General features: G+C 32.0%; 2 protein-coding genes across 5 annotated transcripts; both read right to left on the bottom strand.

The window, feature by feature from the left end:
* Positions 1 to 2,500: 2,500 nt before the first annotated feature.
* LOC130729965 (protein DETOXIFICATION 21-like) lies at positions 2,501 to 7,226 on the bottom strand. Of its 2 annotated transcripts, XR_009016188.1 has the most exons (9): positions 6,958 to 7,226; positions 5,483 to 6,024; positions 5,283 to 5,369; positions 4,582 to 4,638; positions 4,253 to 4,491; positions 3,911 to 4,029; positions 3,722 to 3,808; positions 3,437 to 3,606; positions 2,501 to 2,738 (listed from the first exon to the last, which is right to left on the bottom strand). XR_009016188.1 is itself a non-coding variant. In XM_057581820.1 (8 exons), the coding sequence occupies exons 1-8, from the start codon at positions 7,222 to 7,224 to the stop codon at positions 3,538 to 3,540; spliced, it is 1,467 nt and encodes a 488-aa protein (XP_057437803.1). In that variant the 5' UTR covers positions 7,225 to 7,226; the 3' UTR covers positions 3,240 to 3,537. The 2 variants fall into 2 exon arrangements, 1 of the variants encoding a protein (XP_057437803.1); XM_057581820.1 differs by lacking the exon at positions 2,501 to 2,738 and having other exon boundaries at positions 3,240 to 3,606.
* Positions 7,227 to 8,331: 1,105 nt separating this feature from the next.
* On the bottom strand, positions 8,332 to 13,080 carry LOC130729964 (protein DETOXIFICATION 21-like). Of its 3 annotated transcripts, none has more exons than XR_009016187.1 (9): positions 12,747 to 13,080; positions 11,532 to 12,070; positions 11,284 to 11,370; positions 11,095 to 11,151; positions 10,717 to 10,955; positions 10,422 to 10,540; positions 10,248 to 10,334; positions 10,014 to 10,161; positions 8,332 to 8,565 (listed from the first exon to the last, which is right to left on the bottom strand). XR_009016187.1 is itself a non-coding variant. In XM_057581819.1 (9 exons), the coding sequence occupies exons 1-8, from the start codon at positions 13,011 to 13,013 to the stop codon at positions 10,078 to 10,080; spliced, it is 1,479 nt and encodes a 492-aa protein (XP_057437802.1). In that variant the 5' UTR covers positions 13,014 to 13,080; the 3' UTR covers positions 8,332 to 8,565; positions 10,033 to 10,077. The 3 variants fall into 3 exon arrangements, 2 of the variants coding, with proteins under 2 accessions (XP_057437802.1, XP_057437801.1); XM_057581819.1 differs by having other exon boundaries at positions 10,033 to 10,161; XM_057581818.1 differs by lacking the exon at positions 8,332 to 8,565 and having other exon boundaries at positions 9,950 to 10,161.
* Between the last annotated feature and the right edge of the window lie 4,651 nt (positions 13,081 to 17,731).

The raw sequence follows: 17,731 nt of genomic DNA, 5'->3' as shown, positions 1-17,731 counted from the left end.
CCCCTTACAAATAGATCTGATTGGTTATGAAAACCACTGGAAGGCCATAGCCAAAAATTGGCTTCAATTCATTCTTTGCTTTCATATCTGTCTGCAAATTTGATTGCTATCTTTGCACTATCATAGCTAGATTGATGTTGCACATATTGCTACTATGTTTGGTGGTCTTTAGTCTATCCTACTCTAACATGTCTATCAATCTCACTTCATGAGTTCTTGATTTTCTGTTACTTAGAATGCAGATACGGCTGAAAGCTGCTGATTTGGAAGCAAGTTTCATTTGAATTAGCATGAGTTCATATTAATTCATGTTAAAGTTGGACAACAATCAGGAATAGCACCTAGGATTGCTGCTAATTTAGAAGCAAGTTTCATTTGATTTTTTAATTAGAAATAAATATTTTAATGATTTAAATTCAAAATGTGATACCTTCTTACTTTATGAAGTATTTTTTTATGCCAGAGAACAGACTCTGGTTGCAGTGAAAACAAAATTTGCATATGATGTTAGGTACTGTGTGGAATTTGTGAGTGAGTTTGTGGATAATTTATAAGAAAAACGGTGGTGATAGTGAGGTAGAGAAATCTGAGAGAGATTTTGATGTAAATGAAGATTTTTCTTTCTTATGAGATTGGACTTTTAACCCTTATCCACACCATTCGAAATTTTCATTACTATTATTTTCGACACTTATGTCACTGACAAATAATAATTAGGTTTGTTGTAATGTATATTCTTTGTAATGGAGAATTAAGTAGTTGTTTTTAAGAGTCTTTTATATATAATTCAGATGCAAACAGTATGCACTTAGCTATCACTTGAGCACTAGAGCAAGTAAAGGGAGCATACTACGACTGCTTTACTATTCTGAATTTTTTTATCGCAGAAATGCTCCGGTAAGTACAACAAGCTCAAAAGCAGAACAACATGATGAAACTACTAGATATTATTAATGAACCAAACCTTTCAGTTCCAAACTGTCAAGACCTTCGCTAGAAATTTGTTCTAAAGTACGCCTATTAGTACTACTATAAGAGCAAAGCAACATGCTTCTTATATTGGGAGATAGACAAAAGCAGAGGTTGCCTTAGTAAGCTTTATCACCTGGATCAACAGAAAAAGCAACTGAAACTTGATCGATGAAAGTTGGAATGGCAAGGTTTACTCTTAAAGTCTTCGGCAGGAGGAGGATACAAGAGATCGACCTTGAAGCAAGCAAGGTATGGTGGGTGTCATCATCTTCATCGATATTACTCACCAGATAGACTTGAGAAAAGACTTTCAGGCATCCTAAGAGTATGGAGAAGCTGGATCTAAATGTATTAGAAAGAGCCTAAAAACTTTTATATATAGAAAGAATATTTTACATGAAAATACTTCTACATAAAAATAAATGTTAATAAGATTTCACCGGAATTTTTTTTTGTTACAAAAAAAACATAATATAATATAGTTTGATGTTAATTTTTTACTACATAATAATATAGTCCACTTTAATTTTTTTGTACAAATTATTATAGGAGTTAAATTCTCCTACGGGAAGAAATATATTTTAACAAGAAAGTACCTTCATTAAGTATTAATTAATGTATCAAATACAATAACAAATTTTGCGGTACATTCTTTTTTTTCTAAGATTAAAATGTGTTATGAATGCTTTATTGGTGATTCTTCATATCTATAATTTGTGTTATTGTCTTTAGGCTCATGAAGAATGTGAAACGACTTCATGTTGATATGGGTCAAACTTGGTTTATTTTATTGTGTAAAAAATGAACTCGCATAATCACGTACATAAAAAATATTTTCTATTTTTTCATTGTAGATTAAATCAGCTATTGTTTATTAGTCATCATTAAACCACATCCCATAATATGTTTTGCATAATTTGAGATTTGGTTAACCAATTTTTTTATTAGTTACGAAGTTCAATCTATGCAACAGGGTTTTAATTTAAGACTTTTTGTCCACTTTACTCATCATTTCATACTCTTCTATTTCATCAGTTGTTTATTATATTTTTAATGATCAAGGTATTAATTGACCTATCAAATATAATAGATGTATTCTCCGTGCAACGCGCGGGTAAAAAACACTAGTATAAAGGAAAAATGAAGTGATTTTGAAGTTGTTTAGATTGTGTAAAAAGGAAGGGAAAATAGATGGAAAAGTAAGTATATAAAAATGAGTATACTAGGTAATGACCTTTCTATCCTCTTGCTTATATAAGTATTAACTTTTTAGTCCATTAAAAGTTATTAATATTATTCATCTAATATTGTTTATTATACAAACGTTAATATTTTAATATATATATATATATATTTTGTAAAGTCATATTTACGATAATAATTAAAAAAGATATTTATCCATTACACGGTGTAATACAGTAATACGACATTTATAAAATTATAATAACTTGCAATCTTCAAAAAAATAATTTAGAATCTTTAGGAACTGAATTACTTAAAAACAAATAGTAGAATAAGTAGTAAAATGAAACAATATTACTAGTACACAAGAGAGAGAGAGAAATGGTAGTAGTGTATAATATTAGAAAGTTATTATTGTCTAATATGAAAGTCACGTTCCCCAGCCTGTTTTCCTCTCATTGGTGTGCGGAAAAAGAATTTAACACTATTCACCCTCCTACTTCCCTCCCCCTCCATTTTCTTGTCTTTTCCAAACAGAAAAAGATTTCTTTTCCGTTCCTTTTCCTTTCCAGCCTTATTCCTTCCTGCACTTTTCCATAGAAACAAACAGAGTGTAAGTGCTTTATAAGAATGTGTTTGTAAAAAAACTTGCAAATGTGAAGCATAACATAAGGGCCTGTTGATTTTCTTTTACTTATAACTTCAATATAAAAATCCAAATTTTAATGCAGTAAATGTAAAAGTTCCTCCTTACTTATGTTGGTTGAATGCACTTTCAAGTTAGCCTCAGCTTGAATCCTAACGTACAGTTAGGCAATTTCTTTCACTCACATAAAGCACATTGGAAGTGAGATTTTCAATTCCCAAACACAGAACAGCACAAAACCAAAGTACGAATGAAAAGTAAACATGCTATGAATGGCTTAATTAGGACTTGTTCTATTTAGCTAAACATGCTTTAAAAAAGTATTTTATTAAATTTTTTAGTGCTCGTTTGGATACACATCTGAATCCACGTTTTCTCACGCTGTGCCTTGGAAACGACGCTCACATGCATACCCCAATAACCAAAATGGGGCAAAATGTGAAAGTGAGTCTTTGAATATTTCATTAAGAAAACCAAAACCTACCTTGAGGGCAACGTTTAACTAAACATGTCCTAAGTAAATAGACCCAGCCTAGCATATGCCTCGCCAGTGGCCACATATTTCCATCCTAGTGTTTTTTTTCCGTGAAACAATAATTAAGAAATGAAGTTTAAGATTCAAGAACCATAACTAACCACAAAATCTATCAATCAACCAATATAACATTAGTAATACGAATCAAAAAAAATTCAGAGTTGTGCTGTTTCCAAATTTTGCACTAGGACGAGGCTTGAAACTAATTATCTGATATATGATCAGGTTCCACCTTAGACCACCTGTTAACTCGATTACGAGCTATAGTTACCTGCACATTAACATAATGATTTCATCAAATTACTTATATAAAGATGTATAATTTTCTTCTTAATTAAGTAATAATAAGTTAAAAACTAAGAATAGAAGCACTTAGAGGTAAACACCTGCTCCTCCCAATCAGTTCTGTAAGTGATTATGACTAACACTATGGTTTGAACAAGTGTTCCAAACAACATTCCAATCCAGATACCCTACAGAACAAGAAAGAACATGAAAATTGTCCAGTAGAAGAAACAAGAATCTAAGCACAATTTGAAAAAGAGAAATTATGAGTACTTGCAATTAAAGCCTACCTTGACTTGCCAATGGAAAACATTACCAAGAACAATTCCTACAGGAAGACCTATGATGTAGTAACACCCTAAGTTCACATATGCTACAGTGCTTTGCCACCCTGCTCCCAGAGCAACACCTGTTCAATTCATATCATAAGTTCAGCTCTTTCTTACTCTTTGTTACTGATTACTAATAACATATTTTGATATTTGGAATAGATTAGCTTCTATTTCCTCAAAATCAATTTTGGCACCCAGCATATAGGTTTCTCTCCAAGAATGATTCAATTTTAGATTTAACTATTGAAGAAATTCCAAAAATGCAGTAAATAAGTTACAACAATTTGTTGTAGAGAATACCTGAGAGCACTGGTTGGACACTGTTAAGAAGTATAGAAACTGCCAACAAAGGTGACAAGTCCCCAACAGCATTGACCACATCTTGATTTTTGGTGAATATATAAGCAAGTTTTTCTCTAAAAAACAAGAAGAATAAGAAGAGAACGAAGCCAATGGTGAAGGATGTTAGCACTGATACAGCTACAGAGAACTTTGCAGATTTGGAGCTTCCTTTTCCAAGCTCATTTGCCACTCTAACACTGCAAATTATGGAAAGATAAGGTTAACATTCCATGTTAAACAAACAAGTAAATGAAAAACTGATAGGTTGAGGGAAAGAATGCCATTGCCTTGCTGCAGCCAGGAAACCAAGAGATATCATCATTTCCCATCCATTGATGTTGAGACTGTGAATATTGAAATTTGATCTTAGGTAACACAGAGAGAAGTACTCTAGTATACATCAGGCCAATACAAACAAAAACATAAGGTGGAGACTGGAGGCACATTGTATAAGAAGACAAGTTTTTTTGTCTCCCATGGTTTGATTTTGGAACAACCACCAAATTTGTATGGTTTTGGTATCTACTTTCACATATAACTTTGGTTTCAATCACTTTATAATAATTTGTGTTAACTGGTGATGTGGCTAGCAAAAGACTACATCACCTTTACCGCGTTTCTAGAGTAATCATATGTGGCATATTTCGCTTCCAAATTGCATCTAATGACTAGCTCTTTTCATAAATAAAGAATTTATGAGAGCATATTGCTACCATATCTGATTTAGCAACAAAATAGGTCATATAAGATTACCTTGGACACGTGACAATGGTGACATGGTCCTCTGTTTAACACATCACCAGTTAACAAAGAAATATTGTAAACCGGAAGCTTAAACTAAGTTATATGAAAATATAGGAACCAAACTCATAAAAACTTAGATGGTAGAAACCAAAATCAAACTTAAGTGTAAAATTAGGAACCACCCAAAAACTTAATTAAGCCTTGTGTAAATTGTAATAATAGAGTGACAATGCAGAAGGGATACCATATGGATAGAGCATCAATTTCAACCTCTGCATTTTCCATGTTGCCTGTTAATAGAACCAAAATTGTGTTGTACCATAGCTCAAGCCTGTCAAATATTTCATAGATACCAGTTAGAGAGACATAAATATGTTCATGAACATTCTGTCAAATATTTCATAGATACCCATTAGTTCATACTTAATAGAGAAGAAAACTCACGCTAACATGGCACCGGATGAAAGAGAGAGCTTGAAAATAGGCCAAAGATCTTTGAATGCTAAAAATGAGAAACCTTTCCATGTTTCAGGGCACCAACCACAAGTGACAAAAATAAGTTGACCAATGTTGGGAATCCAGAATGCTAAACTTGTTGAGGATAAAGCACCAACAATCCCAAACTTATATTTTATTGTCAAAAGCCAAGAGAGGATCACATGAATAGTTAATGAGAAAGCTGCCATGAACGCGATGATGTTGTTCTTGCTTTGAGATTGCAGGAATTGCTGGCAAGTGAAAGAGACAATGAAAGAAAACATGACAGGAATCATCAAGAGGGAAATGGTTCCAGCCACTTGCGCTATGCTTTCTTCTTGGCCTAGGAGGGTCAGAATTGGGGTCGTGAAGATGAAGACCGGAAGAAGAACGAGTGCAACTAAAAATGAAACTATCCATGATCTTTGAAGATACACTCCCATCATGCCATACTCTTTTGCACCATATGCTTGTCCACAGAGTGTTGCCAATGCACCGGCCATTCCTAACTACAGTTGTCAATTTACAAACACAGAATTTTGATTATTAAGATAACATTTTAGTATAATTGCAACTGCAATACTAGGCCAATACATATTATTGAATAAACTGCATTTGTGGTCCTATACAGAAGAACATGTATATTTCAAAGTAGAATCTCTATAAGAATCTGTTTAAAAAATCATTGATACTCTTGCAACAATGATAAATTTATTAATAATGAGGAAATAATATTTCATTAGTTGATAAAACAGAGGAGAGACCCCTGTTTCTCAGGACAAGATATCACATTCCATTTTTCAACGTGATTTTACAATTCCTTTTTATTCACCACATTAACTTGTGTGCATAGATATAAGTTAAGTGCGATGTGACAAAATTTCATTTTATCACTGCTCTGTTTATCTTCATAGAAAGAAAATAAAGGCCAGAATGAAAACAAAAAATGATTGAGAAAATGACTCTTTTTTTCTTTTAAATTAAATATTCGTTGTACATAATACTCTAATTTAACACCTTACCTAAGAGAAATCAAACATCTACCACTTGAACAATGAATCATTTGAGATCAACTAAAAAACAAGAAGCAGTAAAAATATGTGAATATAGGCCCCTTGCTTTATCCTGGAATGAAGAAAAATAATTTGATTCATTCAAACATTCTGCTCTTTTCTTTCTTAGTATATCTTGGTTTTTTCACTTCCCTTCACACTTTTCAGCTAAAGGGACAAATTTTTACTCTCTTCATCTTGTCTACAACAAAAAAAAAAAAACATCAGATCAACATCTTCTTTCCATTTATTTTCTGTGCTTGTCTTATCTCTCCAGGAAAAAACAGCAAGCAAGTTAAGAAAGTTTCATCTTTTTTCAGACCCATTACATGAATATCAAAGGAAATACTAAAAAACAAAAGAGAAGTTTCTAACTTCTAAGAAACATACCAGAACACCATTAGCAAATCTGATGAGAACAGTGAAAACAAGAGCAAAAGCAGCAAGTTCCCTTGATCCAATATGACCAACAAATGCTTGACTAATAACATTGATACCAAAAGTGGAGAATCTTGTGAAAATAGCTGGACCTGCCACAATCCACATCACTTTGCTCTCATTCCACACCCTCTTCACCAATGATAACTCCTCTTCTTCAGCATCCTTTGCTGTTTTCACTCCAGTCAGCAGCTTCTGCAGCTTAGAATCTCCTTCCATTTTTTTCACCCTCTTCACCAATGAGTGTTAACCTTACTATTTGTTTTTTCAGAATTTAGTGTTAGCCAGATAGTAATGAAACTTGTTGGATTTCTACTAACAAATGTGTGCCTTATCCCACATATGGGGTAAGGAATGAGGAGACAGGAACTAAATTTAACAGTCCGGCGAAGAAGAAATTGTTGGTGTGTGGCTCGAAGCGATGATGGGTCACGGTTGTCAGAAATTTTGAGACTTATCATATGGGGGCAGTTGCAACATTTAATGCATTATGTTCATATTGTAAATGTTGCTTTCCATTCATTGTTGGCTTAGATGAACTTGACACAGGTCACACGGGTATTGTGAGTTGATATATAGAAGGAGAGCAACTAAAGTAGATGTTTCTTTCACATAAGTGAAAAATACACCCAGGGCCGGCCCAACACTAAAGGAGGCTTAAAGCGAACTTAAAAGTGATACTTTATTACCTAAATGAATGCTAAAGTAAACTTTATTTTTGGAGACCTTTTTTGCTTAGTAAAAAAAATTTAGGGGCCTTTTTTACTTAGTAAAAAGAAAAGAAAAAATTGAGGCCTAAAGCCCTTGCTTGGGTGACTTTACCCTTGGGCCGGCCCTGAATACACCTGACATTCACACTTCTGGCAAGTTTTAGGCCCTACAAAAGCCATGTTATATGTTTTTCCACAATTGACGTGGTACATGTATCACCACTGTAAAATAAAATGCATTTTAAAATTTCAATACTTATATTTTGTGTGTCTCACAATTTATTAATAGCACTCTTTCAGAATCAAATGTAAATCCGATAGATGCATAATTGAAAGAATCATTTATGTGAAATAATATATGTAGGACATAATTCTACCAAACGATGAGTTAGAAAGGTTTTGATTTGTGATTGGGTGGGCTAGCATGCTGATACGTGTATCCTTAAAACGTTTTCCAGATCTTGACTTAATAAAATGGTTGTGAAGTTTGATTGAGTGGGTGGGTTAATTTGCAGGTACGTGGATGATTTAAGAACCTGCAACTTTTGTCACGTTGTTTGATTAAAGAAGAGTTGAAATATTTGGCGTCTCTGATTAAAGAAGGGGAAGTTAAAAGAATTAAAAGAGAGAAATGAAATATTAATGTGATGTGATAGGAAAAGTAGAAAAAGATAATAAAAAAATGTAGAAATGAAAAAAAAAGAAATGAAATGTGAATGAAAAATAACTTTAAAAATGCATTTTATTAATTAAATGGCAGCCTGCCTCTACCATCAACCACTTCATAGGTCCCCTGGCCTTTTCTTTAAACTCGAGTTTCTCATTGTGAATTGCTCTCTGAATCAAATTCCTGAAACAAACATAAACAATTGTCAAATGACCACAAATATTATGATATTTACAATACTTTCTTACCTTTCTTTTCTCATGAGATGGTAACTCAATTTGATCATCTCCAACTAAATAATAAAAGCCACAACCCTTTTTCAATTAGTTATTTGGCCTTATTTTCATAAGGCATTAGAAGCACATACAAATGGAGGTCCAGACTTTAATTTAGCCACATGTACCTCCGGTGAGGAATTCGAAAAAATAGGTAGGAAGCGAAAATTTAACACATAGTACTAAATGAAATTTTCAATGACTTTTACTTTTAGCAATGATACAAAATTTAGTTCGTACAAAATTATAGCTGTCCAGTGAAATTAAAAAAAAGAAGGAACTAAAAATTACAAATCCCATGGGAGAAATAATTAACAAATTAAAATTTCACTTTACAATTTTCAATATTTTTTCCTATCACATTACATGTTATAGTATTGAGAAGTCACATAATGACTAAAAATGTGACCAAAATCATCTTTATAATGGTAGAACAACCCCCATCCCTAAGTCAGCTTTTAAGGTAAAGTTGAGTCTAACCCTAAGACATACTCTCATGTTTTTTTTTTTTATATTTAATTTTCTCACAAGGTTTAGGTGGACTTGAGCTGTGAGTGAATTAATTTTTGCCTAACAAGTGGTATTAGGGCCGATGGTTGATGTAGCTATCGTGACGACTCATTGTATGGAAAGTCTTTCTGACGGTATGGTCAGGCAGCGTGTCCCTTTAATGCGGTGAAGCGAACAATGATGCAAGTATGAATAACTTCTGCAGAGGGGAAGCATAGTAATGTGATGGTGACTCGCACTTGAGGAGAAGAATATTGAGAATTCAAGTGTGAGTTGGAGTCTCACATTGGTTAAGAATGAGTGAGGTGAATACTTTATAAGAGATATGACCCATAAACTTAATATCTTAAGGTTTTAGGTTAAAATGTGGTGTCGAGTTCTATTGGTGTCTTATTTCCTTAGCCCATTAGGGCATGATTTCTTGCTTTGGGCTCCCCTGTGAATCATATCACTGTCTCCCCAACAGAAAGCAAATAAGCCAAATTATTAACCACACTCAGAATTTGGCCAGGTGTGTTATGTTGAAAGCATGACTTTTTTTTTGGCCAAGTTTATTAACCACACTCAGAATTTGGAAAGATTCACTCAGAATGGGTACCCACCAAGATTGATTATGGTCACAAAAACAAAAAGGGGAAATTGTTAGGACTAAAAATCTAAAATTCACTCAAATGGGTCAATTTCAGTTTCACCTATGAGAAAATTTCAGTTTCAAAAAAAAAACAAAACATGTAACAAGAATGCAGAATGACTTGCACGTAAGCATCATAAAGTCTATCATCTATGAGAAAATTCAGCTACTATATTGCAAAAAAAATCCACTAGTTTTGATTTAAGAAGCCATACAATTGCTATCTATCAACACCTTGCATGTAACAACATAGACTGCCAATGATGACCCTGAAACTAGTCATCTGATAACTTTAGTTTCTGTTTCTTGATCAGTACTATCCACTTTGGACCACTTGCTAATACGTGCGCGAGCTATGTTGACCTGCACATAATGTGATATGATCATGGTTGAGTGGAATGTAATAATTAGAACAAAACTTGAAGAAAGCAAATAAGCCAAATTATTACCTGCTCATCCCAATCAGTTTTATAAGTGATTATAGTTAGCACTATAGTTTGAATCAATGTTCCAATCAACATTCCAATCCAAATCCCCTACAAGAGTGGAACAAAAAGTTTGAACAAAAGATAAAGCAGCATAGAAATTTAAGAACAAGAAGAGGGTCAGTACGAGGAGCCTACCTTGACTTGCCAGTGGATAACCTTACCAAGTACAATACCTACAGGAATACCTATAATGTAATAACACCCTATGTTTACATAAGCTACAGTGCTTTGCCAACCAGCTCCAACTGCTACTCCTGTTGAAATCACATACATTTCTTTCAGAAGTGTTTACACATCTATATGGAAATGACAAATTCAATGCATGACTGTTGTGAGGATGCAAAAGTCTTGATTAATTCCCATGTGAAACAAAAATTAAGATTCAATTCTTAAACCAACTCATCTGCTACCAATTGTAGTAATTTAGTACCTGAAAGTACAGGTTGAACACTGTTTAGTAGTATAGAAACTGATAACAAAGGTGACAAATCCCCAACAGCTGCGGCGACATCTTCGTTTGAGGAAAATATATAAGCAAGTCTTTCTCTGAAAAATAGGAAAAATAAAAACAGGAGGAACCCGATCGTGAACGATGTAAGCACTGTCACATAAATAGAGAATTTTGCAGCTTTGGCGCTTCCTTTTCCAAGCTCATTCGCTACTCGAACACTGCATATTAATAGCATGTTTAGATCAGTTTACTTTTTCTTAGAACCAATTTTGGCAAACAAAAGCTTAAAATCTTTTCTCCATAATTGACTTCGCCTTTAGAAGAATTTCCAAGCATTTTTTAAGTAAAAGTCATTACCTTGCTGCAGCCATGAAACCAAGTGATATCATCATTTCCCATCCATTTATGTTGAGACTGTCAAATATAAAAGTTTGATCTTTAGCAGGCCAAAAAGTATACTACACATCAAGCCAAAACCAATGAAATATAATAGAAACATGACACACTAATTTCATTAAAGAAACATTTAAAGTGCAGAAGCATTACCATATAGATAGAGCATCAATTTCAACCTCAGCATTTTTCATATTACCTGTCAAAAGAACCAATATTGTATTGTACCAGAGTTCAAGACTGTAAAATACAATAGTTTCAAGTTAGTAAGACACACATCATGCTTGTATTCACCAACATTTCTGTTACAATTAATACATCATAACAGATTAAATAATAACAATCATTACATTTTCAAATAACACAGACTCAGCTAGTAGTTGATAGAGATGAAAGCTCACCACATCATGATACCAGATGAAAGGGAAAGTTTGACTACCGGCCAGAGGTCTTTGAATGCTAAAAATGAGAAACCATTCCAAGTTACAGGGCAACAATATGCAACAAATAAAAGTTGACCAATGTTGGGAATCCAGTATGCCAAGCTTGTTGAGGTCATTGCTCCAGCAATCCCAAACTCATATTTTATTGTCAAAAGCCAAGAGAGGACTAAATGAATAGACAATGACAAAACTGCCAAGAATGCAATAATGGTGTTCTTGCTTTGAGATTGCAAGAATGTTTGGCAAGTGAACGAGACAATGAAAGCAAACATGACTGGAATTGACCAAAGAGAAATGGTTCCTGCCACTTGTGCTATGCTTTCTTCTTGGCCTAGGAGGATCAAAATTGGGCTTGTGAAGAAGAAAACGGGAAGAAGAAGGAGTGAAGTTAAGAATAGAACTATCCATGACCTTTGTAGATACACTCCCATCATGCCATACTCTTTTGCACCATAGGCTTGTCCACAAAGTGTTGATAATGCACTTGCCATTCCCAACTACAATTGTCATTTTACAAACAATTACTTTTGGTTATTATGATAGTACTGCATTGTAATTGCACAATCCAACACCAAGGTATTTTCATTGAATAAATTATCCTTCTAGCCCTATAAGGTTGAATCAAAATCAAAATATACAAATGAAAGCTTTCACACACCCACAAAGTAACAGAATTTTGTTGTGACTTGTGATAGAGTATGGTCAAAAGCTGTGACCTTTACTTTATTATCATTATCACCATCACCTTTTGAGTATGTTTCTCTCAGAAGCTACAACCCCAGATAAACTAATTAACCATAATAACCACTACTATAAGACCCATGAATTCTATAACCATAAGAAAGTATGAAAATCTTTCATTTTAATCAATTAAACAGAGTAGTGGTCTCTGTTCTGTTCCTTTAATGCAGAATACATAACATCTTTTACAAATTTTGAAATAGAAAAACAGAATCATATACTGTCCCAGTCCCAGCAAATTGGGAGGACCCTGCAGATTTTCTCCACTAAAGAATAAAATAAAATATGAAATCATAATGATTAAAAAGCTAATCTTTAACATCTTAATAATTTTATAATTTATAACATGTTCATCTATTTAGTTTAATCAAACATCAAACATGAACACAAAAGAAAGTGCATAAAAAGAGGAAAATTTCTGAAGACACTTACCAGAATACCATTAGCGAATCTTATGAGAACAGTGAAAACAAGAGCAAAAGCAGCTAATTCCTTTGAGCCAATATGACCAACAAATGCTTGACTAATAACATTGATCCCAAAAGTGGAGAATCTAGTGAATATGGCTGGTGCCGCCACAATCCACATTAGCTTGCTTTCATTCCACAACCTCTTCCCCAATGATAACTCTTCTTCTTCTTCTACCTCTTCTGATGCTTTCTTTGTGCCTAGAAGCTTCTTCTTTAGATCACCCTCCATTTTCAATTGTTTGCCTTGTTGTGCAGCTCCAAAGAGAGGCTTTGTATGTGTTTATATGGTAGAACCGTAGAAGTAAGTTACTAACAGCAATGCATAAAAAAAGGGGGAAAGTTGCTGTCGTCATAAAGTGACTTTGGTGACTTACACCTAATGGGGTTCACGGACAGAACTGAATCATTAGCTAAAAAACAGTATTCTTACTGGGTGGGGGGGCATTGCAGTTCAAGTTGTACACTTGTACCAATAATTTAGCATGATAATGTTACAGCTGAAATGAATTTTAAATTTAACATAAGATAAAATAAGTTATTGGTTTATATTAAATTAAAAATTCAATATTTGGCTTGATTTTTTTTTTTTGAAAACCCACCATAAGTTTAAATTTTTTAGAGTATATTTATTGTTTTATGTCATATTAAATTACATGGAAAGAAACAATTAAGTGCATTTTTTTTTGTTTTATAAAATTAAGAATTTACTTTATAAATTTGCAAAAATATTATGAAAAGTTATAAATAAGTTTTATATACTTTATTTACTTCTAAAATGTTTCATTTTTTAATTTTCCCATTTATTCTCATGTTTCTTAAAAGAGATTAATTTCTATGCACCGACGGTGTAAATAAGTTTTACACCATCAATCAATCACATCCCTTCATTTTGTTAGCTCACAATTAATTTTGAATTTAATAATATCTAAAATAGAAAATGGAAGGGTGTGATTGAATGATTGTGTAAAAATTTTCATGAATGTATTCTTAGTCTAAATGGAAATTCATAAATATACCATTAAATGTCTGTAATTAATTAATGTGATATCAAAATTTTATTTATTATTCTAACATTTTTTATAAGTTAATTCATTTTTTTGGTAAGTATAAGTAATTAATTCATTAACATTAAGAATTAAAATGAAATTATTTTAAAAATAGGATGAAATTGAGTGTTTTTTTTACTTCGGAAAGATAAATGCACCTTCAAGGATCTTGAAATTTCTCTTTTCAACCCAAATGTCACCAACTCTTACCACTTAAGTTAACATTTAAAATAAACCCTTAATGATATTAGTGAAATAAAAACATATTTTATCTTATTAGCATGTGTGGTTATTACGCTGTACAACTGTAAGAGCATGGGTCATTGTGCTGTAATTGACAATTTGACATGTATTGGCGTTTACGTGCCGAAGCCGAAGCCCAAGGAGATTTTTTTTTTTTAAATATTGTAAAAAAAATAAATATTTACCAAAATATTGTATTTTGATAAATATTTACCGATCTATGTTAGTTTTGGCCATGAAGGATGCCTACGTGGTCACCTTTTACAAAAACTCCTCATGTGGGACAATTTTTTTTATGATAAAAACGCCTAGAAAAAAGAGTTTTCACAATCAATAATTATATCATCATTATGTCGACTAAAGACTCTTCAAATGAGGTGTCCTCCTGTCACGCCAGACACTATTATGAGAAAAACTCCTCATATGAGGAGTTTTTCCCTGTCAAATCAATCTCCTCATACAAGGAGTCTCTTTTTCAAATGTCTAAAACCAGGTCACCTAATTTTAATTTGGGATAGTACTTAAAATCTGATTTTAATTTTTTAATGTTGATATTAAAATCTGTTTCATTAACAAGCGCAAAAAGTATGAAAAGAATGTCACCATATTCTTTTAGTAATATCCCAAATTTTAATTTACTCATATTTTTTCTGTCAAAAAAATGATTCATATTTTCGCACGTATTAATAAAATCACTTATTTATAATTTATAATAAAAAAAGTAAAATGGGATAAGAAGAAAAAGAAGCTATTGTGTTTGATTTAGGTCGTTAACCATGGTCGTTGGAATATGCTTGACGTAATTTCTCTTCAGTTGGTCATCTTTGTTGGATCCATTCGTCAAATTTAATTCAAATGGTAGTTTCGATCCATAAAAACATTACAACGGATTTACAATTGATTTTATGTTGTAATGACTAATGATGTTATGTTTTAATGATTTTATGTTGTACTTGTAATTTTGAACTGCTTTTAATTGAAAAACAACTACAATTATATGTTTTCAACTGGATTTATGTGTGGATTTATTTTTAGTTTTGTGGTTGTGAAAAGTAGTTGACCTCGTTTCACGCGTTTAAAAAAGAGACTCCTTGTATGAGGAGACTGATTTGATAGGAGAACTCCTCACATGAGGAGTTTTTCTTATAATAGTGGTGTTTTGTTTCAGGAGTCAGACGTGACAGGAGAACTCCTCACTTGAGAAGCTTTTAGTCGACAAAATTATGATATAATTATTGACTGTGAAAACTCTTGCTTCTAGACGCCTCTATCATAAAGAAAACGCCTTACATGAGGAGTTTTTGTAAAATGTGGCATATAAACTTCCTAAACAGTCAAAAGTACTATACTTTGGTAAATACTTATCAAAAGACAATATTTTGGTAAATATTTATTTTTTTACAATATTTAAAAAAAAATCGCCCAAGGAACTCCTCCCTAGTCCCTACAAAGGGAATGCATTTTAACTTATACACTCTTTCCTTCCGTTCCTAACTATAAGACTTAATACAAAAAATTGCGCTTATTAAGGAAGCATTAAATGTGTCTAATTAGTGTATTAGTTTTAAAAAATGCATACATTCTTCCATATTTACCTTTCGTCATTTTCTCTCACTAGTATCATTGCATTAATGATAGGTGGTAAATAAAATTTTAGAAATAAAAAACACACATTTAATGTAAGGGGTATATATGAAAGAGTACAATACTTTTTACTAGATTATTGTAAAAGGTCTTATATTTAGGAACATAAAAAACTAGTATTCGTACCCGTGCCCTGCACGGGTGGTGAATAATGAAGAAAAATAAAACATAGTGTGTGTACTTGTGCAATGTTGTGCAATGGATGAAGAACCATTTTCATGCCTATGAAAAAAATGAAAATCTTTTTTCATATGATTGAGAAAGTTAATAATTCAATTAAGAAAATATAGGTAATAACACTTTTGAATCACTTTTCACTTATAACTACAATTGAAATAAACCATGGTTACGGTTATGATACTAAAATAAATAAATTTTATATTCTTCAGTAAACATGTTCAATGTGTCGACCCTAAATGATAGTTCAAGTTGTAAGAGTTAGGAGATATATAAGTTGGATGTGGGAGGTCTAGGGATGAATAAAAGGGTGCAATTATACAAAGATAATTATACTTTCTGAAGTAAAAAATAACATGTTTCATGTGAGGTAATTATACAAAGATATCTTTTTGAAACTAAATTCATTTAAAATATTCATTTTCTCATATGATATGTTTTTTTTTTATACAATCTCATATGATATGTTTTCAATACCATTAGATTATCAGTTTTCCAATGTATAAAAAAAAATACCATTAGATTATCATACTTGAGAAAAAAAAAAGGAATGTTACTTTTTAGATTAATCAGGTGGTCACAAAAAAAACCACCATAATTAAACAAAATGTTGTTGACCAAAAAAAAAGAAAATGTTTTATAAATAACTCTTTTGAGGCACTTCTTTGATCAGGAAATCTTCAACATGATTATACAATTCCCAAGAAACATATAAATGCATATTATATTATCATACTTAATATATAATACTCTCTCTGTTCCTATTTATAAGAACCAAACTAACATTTCACGCCCCTTAAGAAAGTGGTTGGTAGTATTAAATTTGTTCAAATTCATCTCAACTTTCAAAACTACCCCAACTTATTTTTTTTTTAATTTCTACTTATCATTAATGAGTTGCATAGTGGAAAGAAAGAGAAACCTCTATTAAATGAGGGTATTGTTGCCCAAAAATAATTAATGCATCTTGAAATTTGAATTGGTTCTTATAAAAAAGACCAAGCTACACTCTTCATTTGGTTCTTATAAATAGGAACGGAGGGAGTATATATTCACACACATATATATATACTCCTAATTTTTTTTAAATAATATATAAAAAATTTATGAAATTATATTACATTTTATCTATTTATTAGTTCTAAATTTTTTATTTAAAATGTTCCTTCCTGTGTGTTTTTTACTTTGAAATTTGAAAATTTAATAAATAATGAAAATGTCAAGTGAAACATTGTGTTTAGTTATCTTCTTTTTTATTAATATGGATGCGTCCCTCCTATTTGATAAATATAAAGAGATAAATAGACATAAAATTTTAACTTAAGAAAGTTTGAGAGAAAGTTTACATGCATTTGAGAAGATCTACATCCTTTGATAAAATAGACTATATATATAATGTATCAAAAGAAACAGAGATATTAAAATGCAATGCAATAAACCAAAGCTTGTCTATCCAGCTAGGTCTCTTGTGGTATGTGCATGAGAGTTCCTTTGTCGACCTTCAAGTCTTCAAAGTATAAACTAACTCATGAATGCTATGAGTCTATGACTCTTTCTTGCTTATAAGTGTAGGTGTAATTGAAACAACGCCTATAATGCACAAAGTAATAATTGAGTTGAGATTATAGAGATACCTGTAGATTATAACTCTACCAGAGTTAATCCACCCAGCAAGTAAAATCAATGAACTCATAAGCACGAATATAAATTTAATAGCAGAAATTTTACGTGACTATATCCTTGATGGAAAACATGTCATTAATCTTATGCACATTATTCTATTAGTTTTAATATGAAATATTTCTCTTCATGGTAGTTTTATAAACATTAAAGTAAT

The sequence above is a fragment of the Lotus japonicus genome, chromosome 1 (assembly GCF_012489685.1).
Source record: "Lotus japonicus ecotype B-129 chromosome 1, LjGifu_v1.2".
Classification (NCBI taxonomy): domain Eukaryota; kingdom Viridiplantae; phylum Streptophyta; class Magnoliopsida; order Fabales; family Fabaceae; genus Lotus; species Lotus japonicus.
Note: the sequence above shows the minus strand (reverse complement) of the source record. Positions and strands in the feature narration are given on the sequence as shown.

Bases quoted from the DNA above. Each gene is read 5' to 3' on its own strand.
- LOC130729965 (XM_057581820.1), bottom strand. From the start codon at position 7,224: ATGGAAGGAGATTCTAAGCTGCAGAAGCTGCTGACTGGAGTGAAAACA. The intron at 5,370-5,482 runs GTGAGTTTTCTT...AATATTTGACAG, and splicing joins TCATCCGGTGCCATGTTAGC to GCTTGAGCTATGGTACAACA. The intron at 3,607-3,721 runs GTGTTTACCTCT...GTTAATGTGCAG, and splicing joins GAACTGATTGGGAGGAGCAG to GTAACTATAGCTCGTAATCG.
- LOC130729964 (XM_057581819.1), bottom strand. From the start codon at position 13,013: ATGGAGGGTGATCTAAAGAAGAAGCTTCTAGGCACAAAGAAAGCATCA. The intron at 12,071-12,746 runs GTAAGTGTCTTC...TGACAATTGTAG, and splicing joins GATTCGCTAATGGTATTCTG to TTGGGAATGGCAAGTGCATT. The intron at 11,152-11,283 runs GTAATGCTTCTG...TATATTTGACAG, and splicing joins ATTGATGCTCTATCTATATG to TCTCAACATAAATGGATGGG.